This window comes from Ranitomeya imitator, chromosome 2 (genome assembly GCF_032444005.1).
Source record: "Ranitomeya imitator isolate aRanImi1 chromosome 2, aRanImi1.pri, whole genome shotgun sequence".
Taxonomy (NCBI): Eukaryota; Metazoa; Chordata; class Amphibia; order Anura; family Dendrobatidae; genus Ranitomeya; species Ranitomeya imitator.
The window spans coordinates 834,240,557-834,260,160 of NC_091283.1; the positions used below are offsets into that span (position 1 = coordinate 834,240,557).

The 19,604-nt window shown below is 44.6% G+C and overlaps 1 protein-coding gene across 1 annotated transcript; it reads right to left on the reverse strand.

The window, feature by feature from the left end:
* Nucleotides 1–357: 357 nt before the first annotated feature.
* On the reverse strand, nt 358–19,364 carry LOC138666070 (complement C1s subcomponent-like). Its single transcript, XM_069754180.1, has 11 exons — nt 19,137–19,364; nt 18,061–18,268; nt 15,243–15,414; nt 14,900–15,019; nt 13,418–13,617; nt 12,395–12,542; nt 9,793–9,914; nt 8,692–8,764; nt 8,478–8,597; nt 2,645–2,719; nt 358–2,315 (listed from the first exon to the last, which is right to left on the reverse strand). The coding sequence occupies exons 1-11, from the start codon at nt 19,166–19,168 to the stop codon at nt 1,474–1,476; spliced, it is 2,112 nt and encodes a 703-aa protein (XP_069610281.1). The 5' UTR covers nt 19,169–19,364; the 3' UTR covers nt 358–1,473.
* Between the last annotated feature and the right edge of the window lie 240 nt (nt 19,365–19,604).

A 19,604-nucleotide genomic window follows, 5' to 3' on the forward strand; every position in this document is an offset into this window, starting at 1 on the left:
CACACAACCATGGACTCCGGTGTCCACTCTGTTGCGCTCAATCCTGGGGTGAGCTCGGTCACAGCTCCACTCTCAGGCTTCTCCTTACATGCTTCCTCTCCCTTCACTGTCTTACACTTCACTCCCTAACACCGTCTCCAGGCAAGAACTTATAGGGAAGCTCCACTGAAACCGGGTTTAGAGCTCCCCCTTCTGGTCTGGAGTCAGGAAAGGTGTTGCATGCCAGCGTACCTGCTAATGTAATCCCTTCTTGCTTCCAGGCATGGCATCACCCCCTGTGATGGAGGCATTGCCACTGTGGCAACTGGACTCCTGGGGTGCCACACCTGCACTACACATGGAGGACAGGTAGGGAGTGACAGATAATAATAATAATTTTATTTCTATAGCGCTGACATATTCCGCAGCACTTTACATTTTAGAGAGGACTTGTATATACAATAGACATAACAATAAACACATAGATCAAAACAGATACCAAGAGGAATGAGAGCTCTGCTCGCAAGCTTACAATCTATGAGGAAAAGTGGAGATACAATGCCGCATTACACAATGGGGACAGATAGAGAATGACAGGCTGTCACTGGGCATGTTGCTGTCTTATGTGGCCTATTATGGGGGATATTGCCACTTGGGGATATTGTGGTTGTTATGGAAGGCATTGTGGCAGTGAAGAGTTGACATGTCTGGCATATGCGACACCGTGCGTGCTTTGAGGCACAATCTGTGGCACAAATTGTGGGCTACATCAAGAAAAAGGGGTCTGTATGTATCTTAGGGTTTGGTTTGGGGTCTGTATTTATTTTGGGGTCTGTATTCTTTCTGGGATCTTACCTGGGGTTTGTGTTTATTTTTGAGTCTGGTTTAGGGTCAATGTTTAAATCTGGAGCTTTACTTTGGATTCCGTATTTACTTTAGGGTCTGTGGTCTGTATTCCAGAGTCTAGTCTGGAATATGCACCAATTGCGGGGTACATCAAGAAAAAGGAAAGAGCCAAAGATGACTGAGCAGCAAACCATTCAGGGAGAATAATGAAGAGCCTGATCACATGATTTTAACCACTTTCATTAAGCTGATTCAGATGTTATTGTTAAGAATATGGGGGATATTATTTCATGCCAATTGACTGTACCATATCCATCAGAGATTATAGACCTCCTTCAAAATGTGAAGCTGAGACAAGACACCTGGCTCAGCAGGTAGTCCAGCTTCAAAAGCTCCCAGTGGAAAAGCCCACACCTCTAGCAGCCTAGGTTGGACTAAGGCCTTTCTGGCAGGCTGAAACGTGTGACTCCTGACCTATTAGTGATGTCAGGTGGGGCTGCGATGTGTAGTTCTTCAGTTACAATTTTTTGGAAAAAAATATAGCCAAATCCTTTTATTGTGTTTGTGTATATAGAGTTTATTGTGAAAGACATGAATGATATTTGCTCCTTCTCCCCGTCATATATACTAATTTGTGAGCTCGGAGAGTTATCCTCCTGCCTTTGTTTTCTCCTTACATATTTTCAGCGGTTCCGGTGGCTCTTCGTCATTCTCTTCGCTTTCCACCCTTTGTATTGTCGTCTCGATCCAATCCAGGTAGTTCTGAACTTTGGTGTACATTCCGAATTCGCCACATTTGATGCCCCAGGAGACGACGCCAGCGATATATAGTCTTTTGTATTCTCGAATTTTAAGATCTTCAAACATAAGGGGACCCCCACTGTCACCACCACAACTGTCATGACCGGCTTCCCCAGCACACAACATGTTGGAGGTAACAGTATAATCTTCTGGCACAGTCTTCTTGCATTCCACCAGATCCCGGAGTGGAACCCTTGTAAATTCTAAGATCCTGGGTTTGTCTATTGCGTATCCAGTTTTCTGATGTATTCGGTCGGTTTTCCCCCAACCTGCGACATATCCAGCCTCTCTAATTGCAGGATGGTCAGCCTCTCCTTTTTGCGGGAGGCATACTGGGTAAACGCATTCATCCAGTTCAATTCTCCTTGCGAGCTGGATAAGGGCGATGTCATTGTTGTAATTCACTCTATCGTCATTTGTAGAGAGCTTTTCCCAGTCGGGGTGGATGATCACTTTCTTGACTGGTATTTCTGTTGCCGTCCGATGATCCACACTGCCGACCTTTAATGTAGGATTTGCATCTTCCTCCACAACGTGGGCAGCCGTCAAGACCCAGCGATCCGATATAAGTGACGCCCCACCGATAGATGAAGTCACCTCGACCCGCACAAGCCATGGAAAGTAGCCTTCTTGTGCTTTTTCCCCACCAAAAATTCGGGTGGTCCCGGTTACTGAACTTTTTCCACAAACTGAAAATACATAAAATGGAAGTAAATATTTTGGAGCAGATAAGCGGTGTTAAACTCCAGGTTCTGTTTTTGAAATCCCCCATATCTTGTTGAGTCACTTTGTAAATAATTTCAACATACGTTAGTCACATTATGTAATACTCTAATTTTAGCGAGGATGTTGGGGGTCAGGGTTTCTATACAGACACTGAACGAGCAGGGGCTGGTAGTAATAACGAGTGTCTGTGGCCGGAGAGCAAATATGAAATATGTCTGGATGGACTATAAGACAAATATCTTATAATCCGAGCAATGAATGAGCAGTTCTGGAGTTGGCTCCTCTCATTTACCTGCTGCACATTTGGGAAGTTCAGTTTCTTTGTTGCTGTTTCTCCAGAATCCATCCAAGGAGCAGTGATAGGTATCTGTGAAAAAGTAAAGATGAGCTCAGAATAGTATATAGGCATCATCCCCTACCAGTCACACATGTGCCCCGCACTCCTCACCTCCTACCAGTCACACATGTGCCCCTCACTCCTCACCTCCTACCAGTCACACATGTGCCCCTCACTCCTCACCTCCTACCAGTCACACATGTGCCCCTCACTCCTCACCTCCTACCAGTCACACATGTGCCCCGCACTCCTCACCTCCTACCAGTCACACATGTGCCCCGCACTCCTCACCTCCTACCAGTCACACATGTGCCCGCACTACTCATCTCCTACCAGTCACACATGTGCCCCGCAATCCTCACCTCCTACCAGTCACACATGTGCCCTCCACTCCTCACCTCCTACCAGTCACACATGTGCCCCTCACTCCTCACCTCCTACCAGTCACACATGTGCCCCTCACTCCTCACCTCCTACCAGTCACACATGTGCCCCGCACTCCTCACCTCCTACCAGTCACACATGTGCCCCGCACTACTCATCTCCTACCAGTCACACATGTGCCCCGCACTACTCATCTCCTACCAGTCACACATGTGCCCCGCACTCCTCACCTCCTACCAGTCACACATGTGCCCCTCACTCCTCACCTCCTACCAGTCACACATGTGCCCCGCACTCCTCACCTCCTACCAGTCACACATGTGCCCCACACTCCTCACCTCCTACCAGTCACACACGTGCCCCTCACTCCTCACCTCCTACCAGTCACACATGTGCACCGCACTCCTCACCTCCTACCAGTCACACATGTGCCCCGCACTCCTCACCTCCTACCAGTCACACATGTGCCCCGCACTCCTCACCTCCTACCAGTCACACATGTGCACCGCACTCCTCACCTCCTACCAGTCACACATGTGCCCCGCACTCCTCACCTCCTACCAGTCACACATGTGCCCCGCACTCCTCACCTCCTACCAGTCACACATGTGCCCCTCACTACTCATCTCCTACCAGTCACACATGTGCCCCTCACTCCTCACCTCCTACCAGTCACACATGTGCCCGCACTCCTCACCTCCTACCAGTCACACATGTGCCCGCACTCCTCACCTCCTACCAGTCACACATGTGCCCCTCACTCCTCACCTCCTACCAGTCACACATGTGCCCGCACTCCTCACCTCCTACCAGTCACACATGATGTGAGGAGGCAGTTTAAGTCACTTAACATTGGTAAAGCTGCAGGACCTGATGGACTCGGCTCACGTGTCCTTAAAGTTTGTGCAGACCAGCTGTGTACTGTCTTTACACGCCTATTTAATGGAAGTATACAAACACAGAGGGTACCAGTGTTATGGAAAACTTCCTGTCTGGTGCCGGTACCCAAGACTTCTTCTCCTGCAACCCTAAATGACTATCGTCCTGTAGCCTTAACATCTCACGCTATGAAGGCCTTGGAAAGATTAGTGCTTGCTCACTTAAGACCAAGGGTCAATGCTTTTATCGATCCCCTTCAGTTTGCTTACCGACATAGATTGGGGGTGGATGATGCTATTCTTTCTCTGTTACATAGGGTACATTCATTTCTGGAGATTGACGGAACCACGGTGCGAGCGATGTTCTTCGATTTCTCGAGTGCATTTAACTCCCTGCAGCCACTTTTACTACACAAAAAGATGACTGATATGAAGGGGGAGGAGGGGATGAGAAATTGGATAACTGACGACCTGTCAGATCGGCCACAGTTTGTACAGATAGGAGCAGTGGTGTCAAGCAGATTATTGAGCAGTGTAGGTGCCCCCCAGGGAACGGTGCTTGCGCCCTTTCTATTCACACTGTATACTTCAGACTTTCAGTATAAATCTGAACTTTGCCACCTTCAAAAATTTTCGGATGACTCCGTGGTTGTGGGATGCATTAGGGGAGATCAGGGGGATGAGGAATATAGAAGGGTGGTGTCGAATTTCGTGGATTGGTGCAATGGTAACTATCTACAACTAAATGTTAAGAAAACTAAAGGTACCTTCACACATAACGATATTGTTAACGATATCGTTGCTTTTTGTGACGTAGCAACGATATCGTTAATGAAATCGTTATGTGTGACAGCGACCAACGATCAGGCCCCTGCTGGGAGATCGTTGGTCGCTGAACAAAGTCCAGAACTTTATTTCGTCGCTGGACACCTGCTGACATCGCTGGATCGGCGTGTGTGACACCGATCCAGCGATGTCTTCACTGGTAACCAGGGTAAACATCGGGTAACTAAGCGCAGGGCCGCGCTTAGTAACCCGAAGTTTACCCTGGATACCATGCTAAAAGTAAAAAAAAACAAACACTACATACTTACCTACAGCCGTCTGTCCTCCAGCGCTGTGCTCTGCTCTCCTCCTGTACTGGCTGTGAGCGTCGGTCAGCCGGAAAGCAGAGCGGTGACGTCACCGCTCTGCTTTCCGGCCGCTGTGCTCACACAGACAGTACAGGAGGAGAGCAGAGCACAGCGCTGGAGGACAGACGGCTGTAGGTAAGTATGTAGTGTTTGTTTTTTTTTACTTTAAGCATGGTAACCAGGGTAAACATCGGGTTACTAAGCGCGGCCCTGCGCTTAGTTACCCGATGTTTACCCTGGTTACCGACATCGTTGGTCGCTGGAGAGCGGTCTGTGTGACAGCTCTCCAGCGACCAAACAGCGACGCTGCAGCGATCCGGATCGTTGTCGGTATCGCTGCAGCGTCGCTTAATGTGAAGGGGCCTTAAGGAGTTGGTGGCCAACTATAGCAGGATTAAGTTGGAATGTTTACCGATCACTATTGCTGGTCAGGAGGTCGAGCAGGTGGAGAGTTACAAATATTTGGGGGTCCATTTGGATAGCAAACTGGACTGGAGATGCCACTCAGAGTTTGTCTACAAGAAGGGGATGAGCAGATTGTATTTCCTAAGGAAACTGAGGTCTTTTAATGTGTGCAGCAAAATGTTAGAAATGTTCTACCAGTCTGTAGTGGCAAGTGCCATCTTTTTTGCAATCACGTGCTGGGGTAGTAGTGTGCGGGCCTCTGATGCTAATAAGCTGAATAAGATTATCAAGAAGGCAAGTTCTGCTGTGGGCTGCAAGCTGGACTCTTTTGGGGAGGTAGTGGAGAAAAGAACTCTGAAAAAGTGTATGGCAATTATGAACAATAATGCACATCCATTATATGAGCTATTCATGAGACAGAAGAGCACCTTCAGTAACCGGCTAATACTTCTGAGGTGTAAGAAGGAAAAATATAGGAAATCGTTTGTGCCAACTGCTATGGGGATGTACAACAATAACATTAGGGTTAAACCACCAAGGTGAATGTCTACTTATTTCTCTACATTTCAGTTCACTCGTTGTGTATGTCCTATTCTAATGTATAATGTATAATGTTCTTCTGTCAACAAACTGTCATGTCAACTATGTAATTCCTTCATGATTTTTATGATTTAAGTTGTGCTGCTGTGATATCATAATTTCCCACGGGATCAATAAAGTGTATCGTATCGTATCGTATCGTATCGTATGTGCCCCGCACTCCTCACCTCCTACCAGTCACACATGGGCCCCGCACTCCTCACCTCCTACCAGTCACACATGTGCCCCGTACTCCTCACCTCCTACCAGTCACACACGTGCCCCTCACTCCTCACCTCCTACCAGTCACACATGTGCCCCGCACTCCTCACCTCCTACCAGTCACACATGGGCCCCTCCTCACCTCCTACCAGTCACACATGTGCCCCTCACTCCTCACCTCCTACCAGTCACACATGTGCCCCGCACTCCTCACCTCCTACCAGTCACACATGTGCCCCGCACTCCTCACCTCCTACCAGTCACACATGTGCCCCGCACTCCTCACCTCCTACCAGTCACACGTGCCCCGCACTCCTCACCTCCTATCAGTCACACATGTGCCCCGCACTCCTCACCTCCTACCAGTCACACATGTGCCCCGTACTCCTCACCTCCTACCAGTCACACACGTGCCCCTCACTCCTCACCTCCTACCAGTCACACATGTGCCCCGCACTCCTCACCTCCTACCAGTCACACATGGGCCCCTCCTCACCTCCTACCAGTCACACATGTGCCCCTCACTCCTCACCTCCTACCAGTCACACATGTGCCCCGCACTCCTCACCTCCTACCAGTCACACATGTGCCCCGCACTCCTCACCTCCTACCAGTCACACATGTGCCCCGCACTCCTCACCTCCTACCAGTCACACATGTGCCCCGCACTCCTCACCTCCTATCAGTCACACATGTGCCCCGCACTCCTCACCTCCTACCAGTCACACATGTGCCCCTCACTCCTCACCTCCTACCAGTCACACATGTGCACCGCACTCCTCACCTCCTACCAGTCACACATGTGCCCCGCACTCCTCACCTCCTACCAGTCACACATGTGCCCCTCACTCCTCACCTCCTACCAGTCACACATGTGCCCCGCACTCCTCACCTCCTACCAGTCACACATGTGCCCCTCACTCCTCACCTCCTACCAGTCACACATGTGCACCGCACTCCTCACCTCCTACCAGTCACATATGTGCCCCGCACTCCTCACCTCCTACCAGTCACACATGGGCCCCTCACTCCTCACCTCCTACCAGTCACACATGTGCCCGCACTCCTCACCTCCTACCAGTCACACATGTGCCCCGCACTCCTCACCTCCTACCAGTCACACACGTGCCCCTCACTCCTCACCTCCTACCAGTCACACATGTGCCCCGCACTCCTCACCTCCTACCAGTCACACATGTGCCCCGCACTCCTCACCTCCTACCAGTCACACACGTGCCCCTCACTCCTCACCTCCTACCAGTCACACATGTGCCCCGCACTCCTCACCTCCTACCAGTCACACACGTGCCCCGCACTCCTCACCTCCTACCAGTCACACATGTGCCCCGCACTCCTCACCTCCTACCAGTCACACATGTGCCCGCACTCCTCACCTCCTACCAGTCACACATGTGCCCCGCACTCCTCACCTCTTACCAGTCACACATGTGCCCCACACTCCTCACCTCCTACCAGTCACACACGTGCCCCTCACTCCTCACCTCCTACCAGTCACACATGGGCCCCTCACTCCTCACCTCCTACCAGTCACACACGTGCCCCGCACTACTCATCTCCTACCAGTCACACATGTGCCCCGCACTCCTCACCTCTTACCAGTCACACATGTGCCCCTCACTCCTCACCTCCTACCAGTCACACATGGGCCCCTCACTCCTCACCTCCTACCAGTCACACACGTGCCCCGCACTCCTCACCTCCTACCAGTCACACACGTGCCCCTCACTCCTCACCTCCTACCAGTCACACATGGGCCCCTCACTCCTCACCTCCTACCAGTCACACACGTGCCCCTCACTCCTCACCTCCTACCAGTCACACACGTGCCCCTCACTCCTCACCTCCTACCAGTCACACATGTGCCCCGCACTCCTCACCTCCTACCAGTCACACATGTGCCCCGCACTCCTCACCTCCTACCAGTCACACACGTGCCCCTCACTCCTCACCTCCTACCAGTCACACACGTGCCCCTCACTCCTCACCTCCTACCAGTCACACATGTGCCCCGCACTCCTCACCTCCTACCAGTCACACATGTGCCCGCACTCCTCACTTCCTACTATGTTCTTCATGCCTCATTAGTTGCACACATACCCATCATTGTCCATCCCATCATCTCCTCCATCCTATCTTATATACGTTGTACAGTGCGCCCATACTTACCTTCTCCTTTTAGGGTGTAGTACTTTGTTTTGCAATGGTATATGGCCGTCGCCCTGTATGTGGTGAGTGTGAATTCAACATCACCGTTAATGATTTGTTCGGGATCTCCACAATTCACAGCTGAAAAGAGGACGGGGTCAGTGTCCTACTGTTCTAGTACCTGCTAATGGTATATTCTACTATGAGAAACACAGTTTTTGGAATTGTAACTTACGCTGACATTGCAGATTGGCATTTGACCAGGTCCCATCTGCTTGGCATTTTGCTCTGAATGATGGCAGACGCTTCTGATGAGAGATTAGGAGCAGGAGACTTATAGTAATGGGTAATATGGAATTACATAAAACAGGTACAAAGATGATCTCAGTGGAGCTGACATGGGGTACGGTATAGGTGGGTAACTGCCTTTGGGAGACATAATAATGGGTAGCTACAATTCAGAAATTCTATTAAGGACCCATGTACCTTCCCCAGGGATCTAATGTATTAACCATAATTGTTACACTTCCAAAAATTCACACAAGACTCCAGAAAAAACCCCATCAGGGTCTAGTCTGGGATCTGCATTTACTCTGGGGTCCACATCTATTGTTGGGATCTCATCTGGGGTTTGTATTTATTTTGGAATCTGGTTTGGAGGTCTACATTTATTTTAGGGTCTGATCTGGAGTTTTCATTTTGGGTCTCTATTTATTCTAGGATCTGTAGTCTTTATTTATTTTGGATTCTACTCTGGGGTCTGTATTTATACTAGGGTCTTAGATCTGTTTTAGTCTGGGGTCTGTATTTATCTTAGGGTTTGGTTTGGGGTTTGTATTTATTATGGGGTCTGTATTCTTTCTTGGATCTTACTGGACTTTCGGTTTATTTTTGAGTCTGGTTTAGGGTCTGGTTTAGGGTCAATGTTTTATTTTGGGGTGTCATCTGGCGCTTTAGTTTGGATTCTGTATTTACTTTGGGGTCTATGGTTTGTATTCTAGAGTCTAGTCTGGAATTTGCACTTATTCGGGGTTCCCTTGTCGGGTCTTCTTTTTTGGGTGTCTATTTATTTTCAGATTTGGGGTCTATGTTTATTTCGGGGGTAAGTATTCTTTGTTATCTGAGATTTATTTTTGTTTTGGAGTCTGGTTTGGGTTCTACGTTTTTATTGGGGTTTACTCTGGAATCTTTTCCAGGTCTGGTCTGTGGATCTGTATTTATTCTGGAGTCCTGACTAAGGTCTCTATTTATTCTTGGGCCTGTGGTCTTTATTTATTTGGTTTGGTCTGGGATCTGTTTTTTGGGCATCTGATCATATGCATAAAGCATCACTTACCTGCCCGGAAAGTGTCTCATATCCATCTTCGCACTTCACGGTCATCATGTCTTTGAAAACATACTTGTCCTTCATCGGTTTTACGATGGCATGCTGGAACACACCTGTCGGGCACGGGATGGCTGGCAAAGATGAGAGAAGAGGTTGAAGGTGATTAAGGGAATGAGAAAATCAGCAGCATTGCTCGGATGAACATTTACGGTATATTTAGGACCCGGGGATGACGCAGAGTCTTAACTGGTTAGAGTCCCCCTTTATTGTAACTGTATGTTAGTACAGTGGCCACAAGACACGCGTTTTTGCCATGTAGCTGTGTGATGGGTTTTTGTTGGGGCAATGGTGGAAGGTTGGGTGGTAGAATGTCCACGTCCTATGGGTTGAACGTGCTGACACCCATCTTGTCTGTCACACATACTGACAGAACGACAGTCCTCCTGTACTCTATGCGTCACCTCAGCAAGAAGACTACAAGGGGCCCTTTAGTCTCCCACCAACCCCCCAGACATCAGTCCTTAAAAGCTGGCAAGGAGGCCATCATGGCTTCCAACCAGATCCCAATGACTTCTGATGATCCCATTGACTTAAGAATGGTTCCAACATGTTCCCGTCGGGGTTTTGGGGCCTGTGATAGCAATAATAACAATGCAGATTTTGCTTTCTTAAAATAAAAAACACCAGCAACCAAAAAGAACCGAACCCGGCACCAGCGTCCCTAGTCTTTATTGGAAATGCCAAAGTAGCAGAATCCGGAACAGATCTGTCCACACATGGTCAGCGTCTACACAAGACATTATATACAGGTCCTTCTCAAAAAATTAGCATATAGTGTTAAATTTCATTATTTACCATAATGTAATGATTACAATTAAACTTTCATATATTATAGATTCATTATCCACCAATTGAAATTTGTCAGGTCTTTTATTGTTTTAATACTGATGATTTTGGCATACAACTCCTGATAACCCAAAAAACCTGTCTCAATAAATTAGCATATCAAGAAAAGGTTCTCTAAACGACCTATTACCCTAATCTTCGGAATCAACTAATTAACTCTAAACACATGCAAAAGATACCTGAGGCTTTTATAAACTCCCTGCCTGGTTCATTACTCAAAACCCCCATCATGGGTAAGACTAGCGACCTGACAGATGTCAAGAAGGCCATCATTGACACCCTCAAGCAAGAGGGTAAGACCCAGAAAGAAATTTCTCAACAAATAGGCTGTTCCCAGAGTGCTGTATCAAGGCACCTCAATGGTAAGTCTGTTGGAAGGAAACAATGTGGCAGAAAACGCTGTACAACGAGAAGAGGAGACAGGACCCTGAGGAAGATTGTGGAGAAGGACCGATTCCAGACCTTGGGGAACCTGAGGAAGCAGTGGACTGAGTCTGGTGTGGAAACATCCAGAGCCACCGTGCACAGGCGTGTGCAGGAAATGGGCTACAGGTGCCGCATTCCCCAGGTAAAGCCACTTTTGAACCATAAACAGCGGCAGAGGCGCCTGACCTGGGCTACAGAGAAGCAGCACTGGACTGTTGCTAAGTGGTCCCAAGTACTTTTTTCTGATGAAAGCAAATTTTGCATGTCATTCGGAAATCAAGGTGCCAGAGTCTGGAGGAAGACTGGGGAGAAGGAAATGCCAAAATGCCTGAAGTCCAGTGTCAAGTCCCCACAGTCAGTGATGGTGTGGGGTGCCATGTCAGCTGCTGGTGTTGGTCCACTGTGTTTCATCAAGGGCAGGGTCAATGCAGCTAGCTATCAGGAGATTTTGGAGCACTTCATGCTTCCATTGGCTGAAATGCTTTATGGAGATGAAGATTTCATTTTTCAGCACGACCTGGCACCTGCTCACAGTGCCAAAACCACTGGTAAATGGTTTACTGACCATGGTATTACTGTGCTCAATTGGCCTGCCAACTCTCCTGACCTGAACCCCATAGAGAATCTGTGGGATATTGTGAAGAGAAAGTTGAGAGACGCAAGACCCAACACTCTGGATGAGCTTAAGGCCGCTATTGAAGCATCCTGGGCCTCCATAACATCTCAGCAGTGTCACAGGCTGATTGCCTCCATGCCACGCCGCATTGAAGCAGTCATTTCTGCCAAAGGATTCCCGACCAAGTATTGAGTGCATAACTGAACATTATTATTTGTTGGTTTTGTGTTTGTTATTAAAAAACACTTTTATTTGATTGGATGGGTGAAATATGCTAATTTATTGAGACAGGTTTTTTGGGTTATCAGGAGTTGTATGCCAAAATCATCAGTATTAAAACAATAAAAGACCTGACAAATTTCAGTTGGTGGATAATGAATCTATAATATATGAAAGTTTAATTGTAATCATTACATTATGGTAAATAATGAAATTTAACACTATATGCTAATTTTTTGAGAAGGACCTGTATGGTCGAGGGCCCTGTTACACGTTACTCTTCTGAGAAAAGTCCTGGAGATAAATTAGGAGGCCCATTTCGATTACCCCTATGGTGCCCCCTCCCTGTGTATGCCACTCTTTAGGCCTCACAATATGACTATCCTATCATTGCACCAGATGGGGTCCTCATCCCTCAGGCCCCATATCATATTCCCCCCTCACCATCCTCTGAATAATAGATCTTCCAGCCTTTGTTATCCCCTCCGCTGTCTGTCATGAAATCAATATCCACTTCATTACTGCCCGTCTCGATGCGAGGAGGGGGCGTCTTCCCACAGTAAGGTCCGAATGTTCGTCCTTTGGCTTTTATCTGAGAAAAAATACAATGGTAAAGTGTACATTACAGCTCATTTGCTAATAATGCTCTTACTACAAAGAACCCTACACACAGTTAATAAAGAAATAGTTAACAGTAAATTGATTTTGAGACATTCGCTTTTATCTGAGAAGAAATACAAAAACAAAGTGTCCATTGCAGCTCATTTACACTAATTAAGCTCTTACAGCAAAGAAGCCTTCACACAGTTTGTACAGAAGTCTATTTATAGTAATGGGATTTTTACTTTTATCTGAGGAGAAATACGATGTGAAAGTGTCCATTACAGCTAATTGATACTGAGTATGCTCTAACAGAAAAGAACCCTTCCCACGGTTAGTAAAGAAATCTATTGTTTCAAATGGAATTTGAGACTTTAGTTTTCATCAAAAGAGGAATAAGTTAGAAAATGGTCATTTATAGCTCATTTATACAAATTATGCTCTTACTGCAAAAACTCCTGGCAACAGTAAAGAAATCTATTGATCCGAATTTAATTTGAGACTTTGGGTTTTATCTGAGGAGAATTACAACAGCGAAGCATCCATTACAGTTCATTTAGAGTTATTATGCTCTTACTGCAGAGAACCCTTCACAGTTAGTAAAGAAATCTACTGATAGGAATGGGATAGGTTGGGTTTCCACTTGGGTTTCTAATCAAAAAGTTTGCTAATGTGATTGTTTTTGTGGCTGCTGCATTCTGATAACAGAAATCTGCATTCAGGAAGTTTTATGTTGACTTTTATGTTGAAATTTTCATAAAAGTTGGGGTTTTCCTTTAAGTTTGTATGCAATGCGGAGTATGTCCAGTCATTACACTGTTCCATTAAATGTACATTGTGGAGACAGAGGCTGACACTCGTACTCACGATGAGACTGTCATAAATGCAGCTCCCGTCCTCAGGGGCCTCAATGTCAAAATCTTGAGCCTTGAACGTCAGGACAACCTGGTACCCCAATTCTAGGAGGACTTTGTATTCACAACGAGAGTTCTCAGGGTATGGAGAAGGATATCCTGGGCTGCTGATCTGCCCCCTCAGATCTTTGTACAGACCCCCACTACAGTTCACTGTGAAAGGCAAAGACACATCCAGATCATACGATGGTCCCTAGGTGTATAGTGTGAGGGTGAGCAAAGCTCAGGCACTCTGCCTCCGAAAGACGACCTCTCTATGGCTGCGCTCCTGACACCTCTACTGTTATCAGCTGCGCTCCTGACACTTCTACTGTTATCAGCTGCGCTCCTGACACCTCTACTGTTATCAGCTGCGCTCCTGACACCTCTACTGTTATCAGCTGCGCTCCTGACGCCTCTACTGCTATCAATACATGAATTCCCTATAAAAAATAAACAATTCTAGAACAACTTTTCCCATAACGCTGCAAGACTACATATCCAGTCTGCTGTTATAGGGGAGGCTCCAGACTGCTGTTATATGGGGCACCAGACTGCTGTTATAGGGGGCTCCAGTCTGCTGTTATAGGGGGGCTCCAGGCTGCTGTTATAGGGGGCACCTGACTACACATCCAGACTGCTGTTATAGGGGGCACCAGGCTACACATCCAGACTGCTGTTATAGGAGGCACCTGACTACACATCCAGACTGCTGTTATAGGGGGGCTCCAGACTACACATCCAGACTGCTGTTATAGAGGGGCTCCAGACTACACATCCAGACTGCTGTTATAGGGGGGCTCCAGGCTGCTGTTATAGGGGGCACCTGACTACACATCCAGACTGCTGTTATAGGGGGCACCAGGCTACACATCCAGACTGCTGTTATAGGAGGCACCTGACTACACATCCAGACTGCTGTTATAGGGGGGCTCCAGACTACACATCCAGACTGCTGTTATAGAGGGGCTCCAGACTACACATCCAGACTGCTGTTGTAGGGAGCTCCAGACTGCACATTCAGACTGCTGTTATAGGGGGCTGCAGACTGCTGTTATAGGGGGGCTCCAGACTACACATCCAGACTGCTGTTATAGGGGGGCTCCAGACTACACATCCAGACTGCTGTTATAGGGGGCACCTGACTACACATCCAGACTGCTTTTATAGGGGGCTCCAGACTACACATCTAGATTGCTGTTATAGGGGGCTCCAGACTGTTGTTATAGGGGGCACCTGACTACACATCCAAACTGCTGTTATAGGGGGGCTCCAGACTGCATACCTAGATTGCTGTTATAGGGGGGGCTCCAGACTGCATACCTAGATTGCTGTTATTAAGGGGCTCTAGTCTATACATCCATACTTCCTTTACAGGGGGCGCTCCAGGCTCAACATTCAGACTGCCGCTATATGCCGCTGACCACCCACCAGATAAGTACAGAGCACTACTTACCCCCACAGCTGCTGTGGTCTTCCTGCAATTGATATTCTGGGGGACAGGAGCAGAAAAACCCTCCAATGTAGTTATTGCAAAAATGAGAACAGGGGTTGCTCAATATGCACTCATCCACATCTGTATCAGAGAGGAGAGCAGACTGTGAGACAAATGCACTGAATCATCAGCAAAATGTTTCCAACATGTTGGGATTAAGAAGATGAAAATCTTAGGTAAGAAAACCGAGGTCCATTTCCTAATGATCCCCTGCACCTTTCGATTCCTTTGCAGAACAAAGTAGTGAAGGAAGGTTTCTGCTGCAGCAATCTGCCCCTCGCCAGACAGTATGAATGTTACACACCTGCAGCCACGTAATACGCAGCAAATCCAGTATGTCTCTCCTGATTGGAGAAGTCAGACTGGAACAGTAACTTCATGTGGGTGGTAGGATACACCTTCTCCTTCAGGAATCCAGTAGATTCTAAAGACTGGCGACCACAGTATACCCGCTGAACCTCATTTCCAATGATAACCTGCGGTATAGAGACATCAGTCACCCAAGAAAAGATCACAAAGGAGCATATTCACCGAGCGGCAAAAATAGAGATATCTATTACATTCATAAAACCGTCCTCATGCACAGTGTACTAAGGGGGTGTGAATAATTTTATATATTTATTATATTTGATTCATCATTGCAATGTCATCATTTCTTCATTGTGAAGAAATCTCAATACCTGACTTTTTTTGATTATCGACAAATTCATGAAAGGATTTTTGCCTTTTTTTTAAAGTTGCCTTTTGTTGTTTTCTTTATTTTCTGATTTTCATATCAATGTGACTTTTCCAGATGTTCTAGCCTGATACATCAATTCCAACTTTTTAAAAAGTTGCAAAATTTGTGCACAAATGTACTCTAGTTTCCTCCCTGGAATGATTTCATGTACGCAAAAATTTTTTTTCTATTTGTGCAATTTTTTTTACATTTTGCAGACCATGAAATATTTTGCTTTAAAAAGGTGCAAAAAGGCTAAAAACAAATATGAAAAGCATTTTTTTAACTTTACGCATAATTCATGAACCACGTGTGCCAGAATTTTTGCACCACAGGAAAAAAAGAAAAGGAAAAGTGGCATCAAACCGCAAATAATTAATCTGTGGACAGAATGTTTAGGACATATAAGGCCTTATGATAATTAATTACATACATAGTGGGTGCCGGCTGTATTATTCAGCCAGCACCTGTCTCTATCAGCAGCAATCACAAACAGTATAGGAGATCGAACATTTTGCTATGTTTAAAAATATTACAGTATGTATTGTAAGTCATAGAACGATCGCAATTTAAAGTAATAATTTTTTTTTTACAAATATTAGAAAAATAAATTAAAAAATAAATGAAAGCTTGAATTGTGTTCCTTTTTAATTAAATATATATATATATATATATATATATATATATAATATTTTGTATTGCCTTATTCAATTTTTTCCCATCTTTCAAAATATAAAGTTATTTATCTCATATTGTAAACGCTGTAAAAATAAAAATTAAAATGATAAAAATGTTGTTTTTGTTCACAGCAGCTTAAAAAAAATAATAAATCGGGATCAAATTCTTGCATGTGCCCCAAAATAATATCAATGACAACATAACAAAAACAAGCTCTAACACAACTCCATCAAAATAGAAATACGGGTCTCTGAAAAAGGCGAAAAAAACAAAATTTTTATTTCCAAAGCTCTTATTTATTTATTTTTACCAATAAAATATTAAAAAACGATACAAGTTTGCGATCACCGTAATCGAACTGACCGGGAGAATCATGTTTCCAGGTAATTTTTAACACACAATGAACGCCTGAAAAACAAAAACAAAATAAAAAAAAAACAGTGGGGGAATTGAGGGTTTTTTTCCACCATTTCTCAACATGTTGATTTTTTTTTTTTTTACAGTACATTATATTGTAAAATGAATGGTGTCATTCAAAATTATAATTAGTTCCTCAACATTTATTTTTTCTTAAAAATCCCTTTTTTCTTTAGGTTTCCAAGGGCTTAGGATATCGGGTTCAGGTATTGCCTGGAAGATCTGGCAGATCATCAAAAATGGCTAAAAAAATGGCTCAACTTTGGTTGGTTGCTATCTAGGCCTCACGTAAGATTGTCCTTGTTGCCCTTAGCACCTAGTCAGAGCTTAGATTAACCATGGAAAAACAAAAGCTGTGCTTTAAATGTTTCACATCTAGGCCTCATTTTTCTGTCTAGCAGTAAAAAAAATCCTTGTTTCCCATAGCAACCAATCAGAGCTCGGCTTTCATTTCTTAGACTGCGCTGAAAAAATGAAAATGGCTTTGTGATTGGTTGCTATGGAGCAACAAGGCCTGTCTTACTGCTAGTCAGTTTTGATAAATGAGGCCCAAAGTGCAGTTTGTCATTTGTTGTGTGCCACAATTTTAGCGCATTTAGGAGGGTCTTAGACCCTCGTTGAGAGGAATTCTTAAAGTCAGTTTTGCTTCAGGCTGCGTTGCTGTTTTTTTGCGCCAAGATTATCAAAGTCTCGCCTGATGTATCTCGAAACGTTACTCCACTTTTTACGACATCCCCCTACATTTCGCCTTTTCGTGTGAGATTATTTAAAAAATTGCAAGTCATTAACAAAGTTAGAACAGGGAAAATGTTGGGGACCTGCCTCTTTTCACGAGCTTAAAATAAAATAAAATGAAGAAAAAATGGACCCTGACTGTTATAAAAATGTCTAAAAATTATAAAAAATACGCAAAAAACAAGCACAAAACAATCAATAAAATCAATCGATAAAATCAATCAACATTTTTCAAAGTTGTGTTTCACTTTCAATGCATTTCGCAGCAAGCGCAACATGTTTGTTTTGAGCTTGTAAAAACCGTGAAAAATAGGCATCTGACCGCCTCCATTTAATTTTGGGAGGCGCTAATTTATCACATGACTGTGTGACCGCCATGTTTTGGACTTTACTTTCGTCCAGTCTTATCCTGTAGAGATAAGCGGCAAGAGATGTGTTTAGTGAACGCTTATCTCCTGCTGTAGTGACTCTCAGCAGGTGGCTCTGCAGTTATTACATAGCTACAGCCCATAGCATGATGGGGGTTGTAGTGTAATATGTGGAGAACCGTACGAGCTTGTGAGTCCTGCCTTACCTGCAGAGAGTCGTACTCGCAGTTATCAGAGGGCTCAATGTCCAGGTGTATGAAGTACAGGCGGATCCCGTACCCATCCGGGACTTGAATATTCCACGTTTTCTTGGCATTATTGGGGTAAATCTGAGGATAGTTGGGGGATGTGATCTCCCCATACATAGAAGGTGACAATGCACTAGCACAGCCCAGGAGGACGAGGAGCAGCCACCTGTAGATAAGGAAAAAATGCAGTATGAAAACGAATTCAACCTAAACATATAAAAAAGTGCAATCTGACAACCAATGCAATCTAAAAATATAAATAAAAAAATCCAATCTAAAAATATAAAATATTCAAAAATCAATATAAAAACTGCACTCTGACAACAAATGTAATCTAAGATCTAAAAGCATTAAAAAAATGCAATCTAAAAATACAAAATATAAAAAAGTGCAATCTAAAAGGATAAAAAAAATCCAATATAAAAATATAAAATATTAAAAAAATCAATATAAAAACTGCACTTTGACAACAAATGTAATCTAAGATCTAAAAATCTAAAAAATACAATCTAAAAATACAGAATATAAAAAAGTGCAATCTAAAAATATAAAAGAAATCCAGTCTAAAAATATGAATAAATGCAATCTAGAAATACAAAATATAAAAAAGTGCTATCAAAAATATAAAAAAATCCAGTCTAAAAATATGATAACATGCAATCTAGAAATACAAAATATAAAAAAGTGCAATCTAAAAATATATATAAAAAATCCAGTCTAAAAATATGATAACATGCAATCTAGAAATACAAAATATAAAAAAGTGCTATCTAAAAATATAAAAAAAAATCCAGTCTAAAAATATGAAAAGATGCAATCTAGAAATACAAAATATAAAAAAGTGCAATCTAAAAATATATATAAAAAATCCAGTCTAAAAATATGGAAAGAATGCAATCTAAAAATTGTATAAATATATAAAATATTTTAAGCTTTTTGAGATTGGCGCAATATTCTCAGAGGATCATGGGTAGGCGAGGGGAGAAGTAGATTGCTAGCTCTGCAGGTCAGTAGTGGGGTGACGGGTGACTCACCTCAGCTTCATATCTATTCCAGTAAATGACATATGACTTGAACACTGGTCATTTCGGACCTTAATGGTTTTGCATTAGGAGAGAGGGAGACATTGTATTCTTGTTTTCGTTTTCGGACTTTGTAGTCACCCCCCCACCGCCACCAGCTTCATGGATGGATTTAACCCTCGTGGGGCCTGAGGACATGAGTAGAGGAGGGCTGGGGGATCCAGATGTGGGTTGCACCCTGCCAAAGGAGCCAGAAGGAGGCAATAATAGAAAAACAGCAAACAGGGAAAGTACAGGATTTCGTAACACAACAAAGTTTTTTTGGGGCTGAAAGCAGCTGATTTCCAATAAATGAAAGAGGGTGGAGGGGGTGGAGGGCCAAAATTCCAACGGTTCATCATCACTCGGCCTATTTGTAGACACATAAACTCATGGACCAGAAAATGAAGCTTAAAGGGACATGATACCACTAAGCTCTTC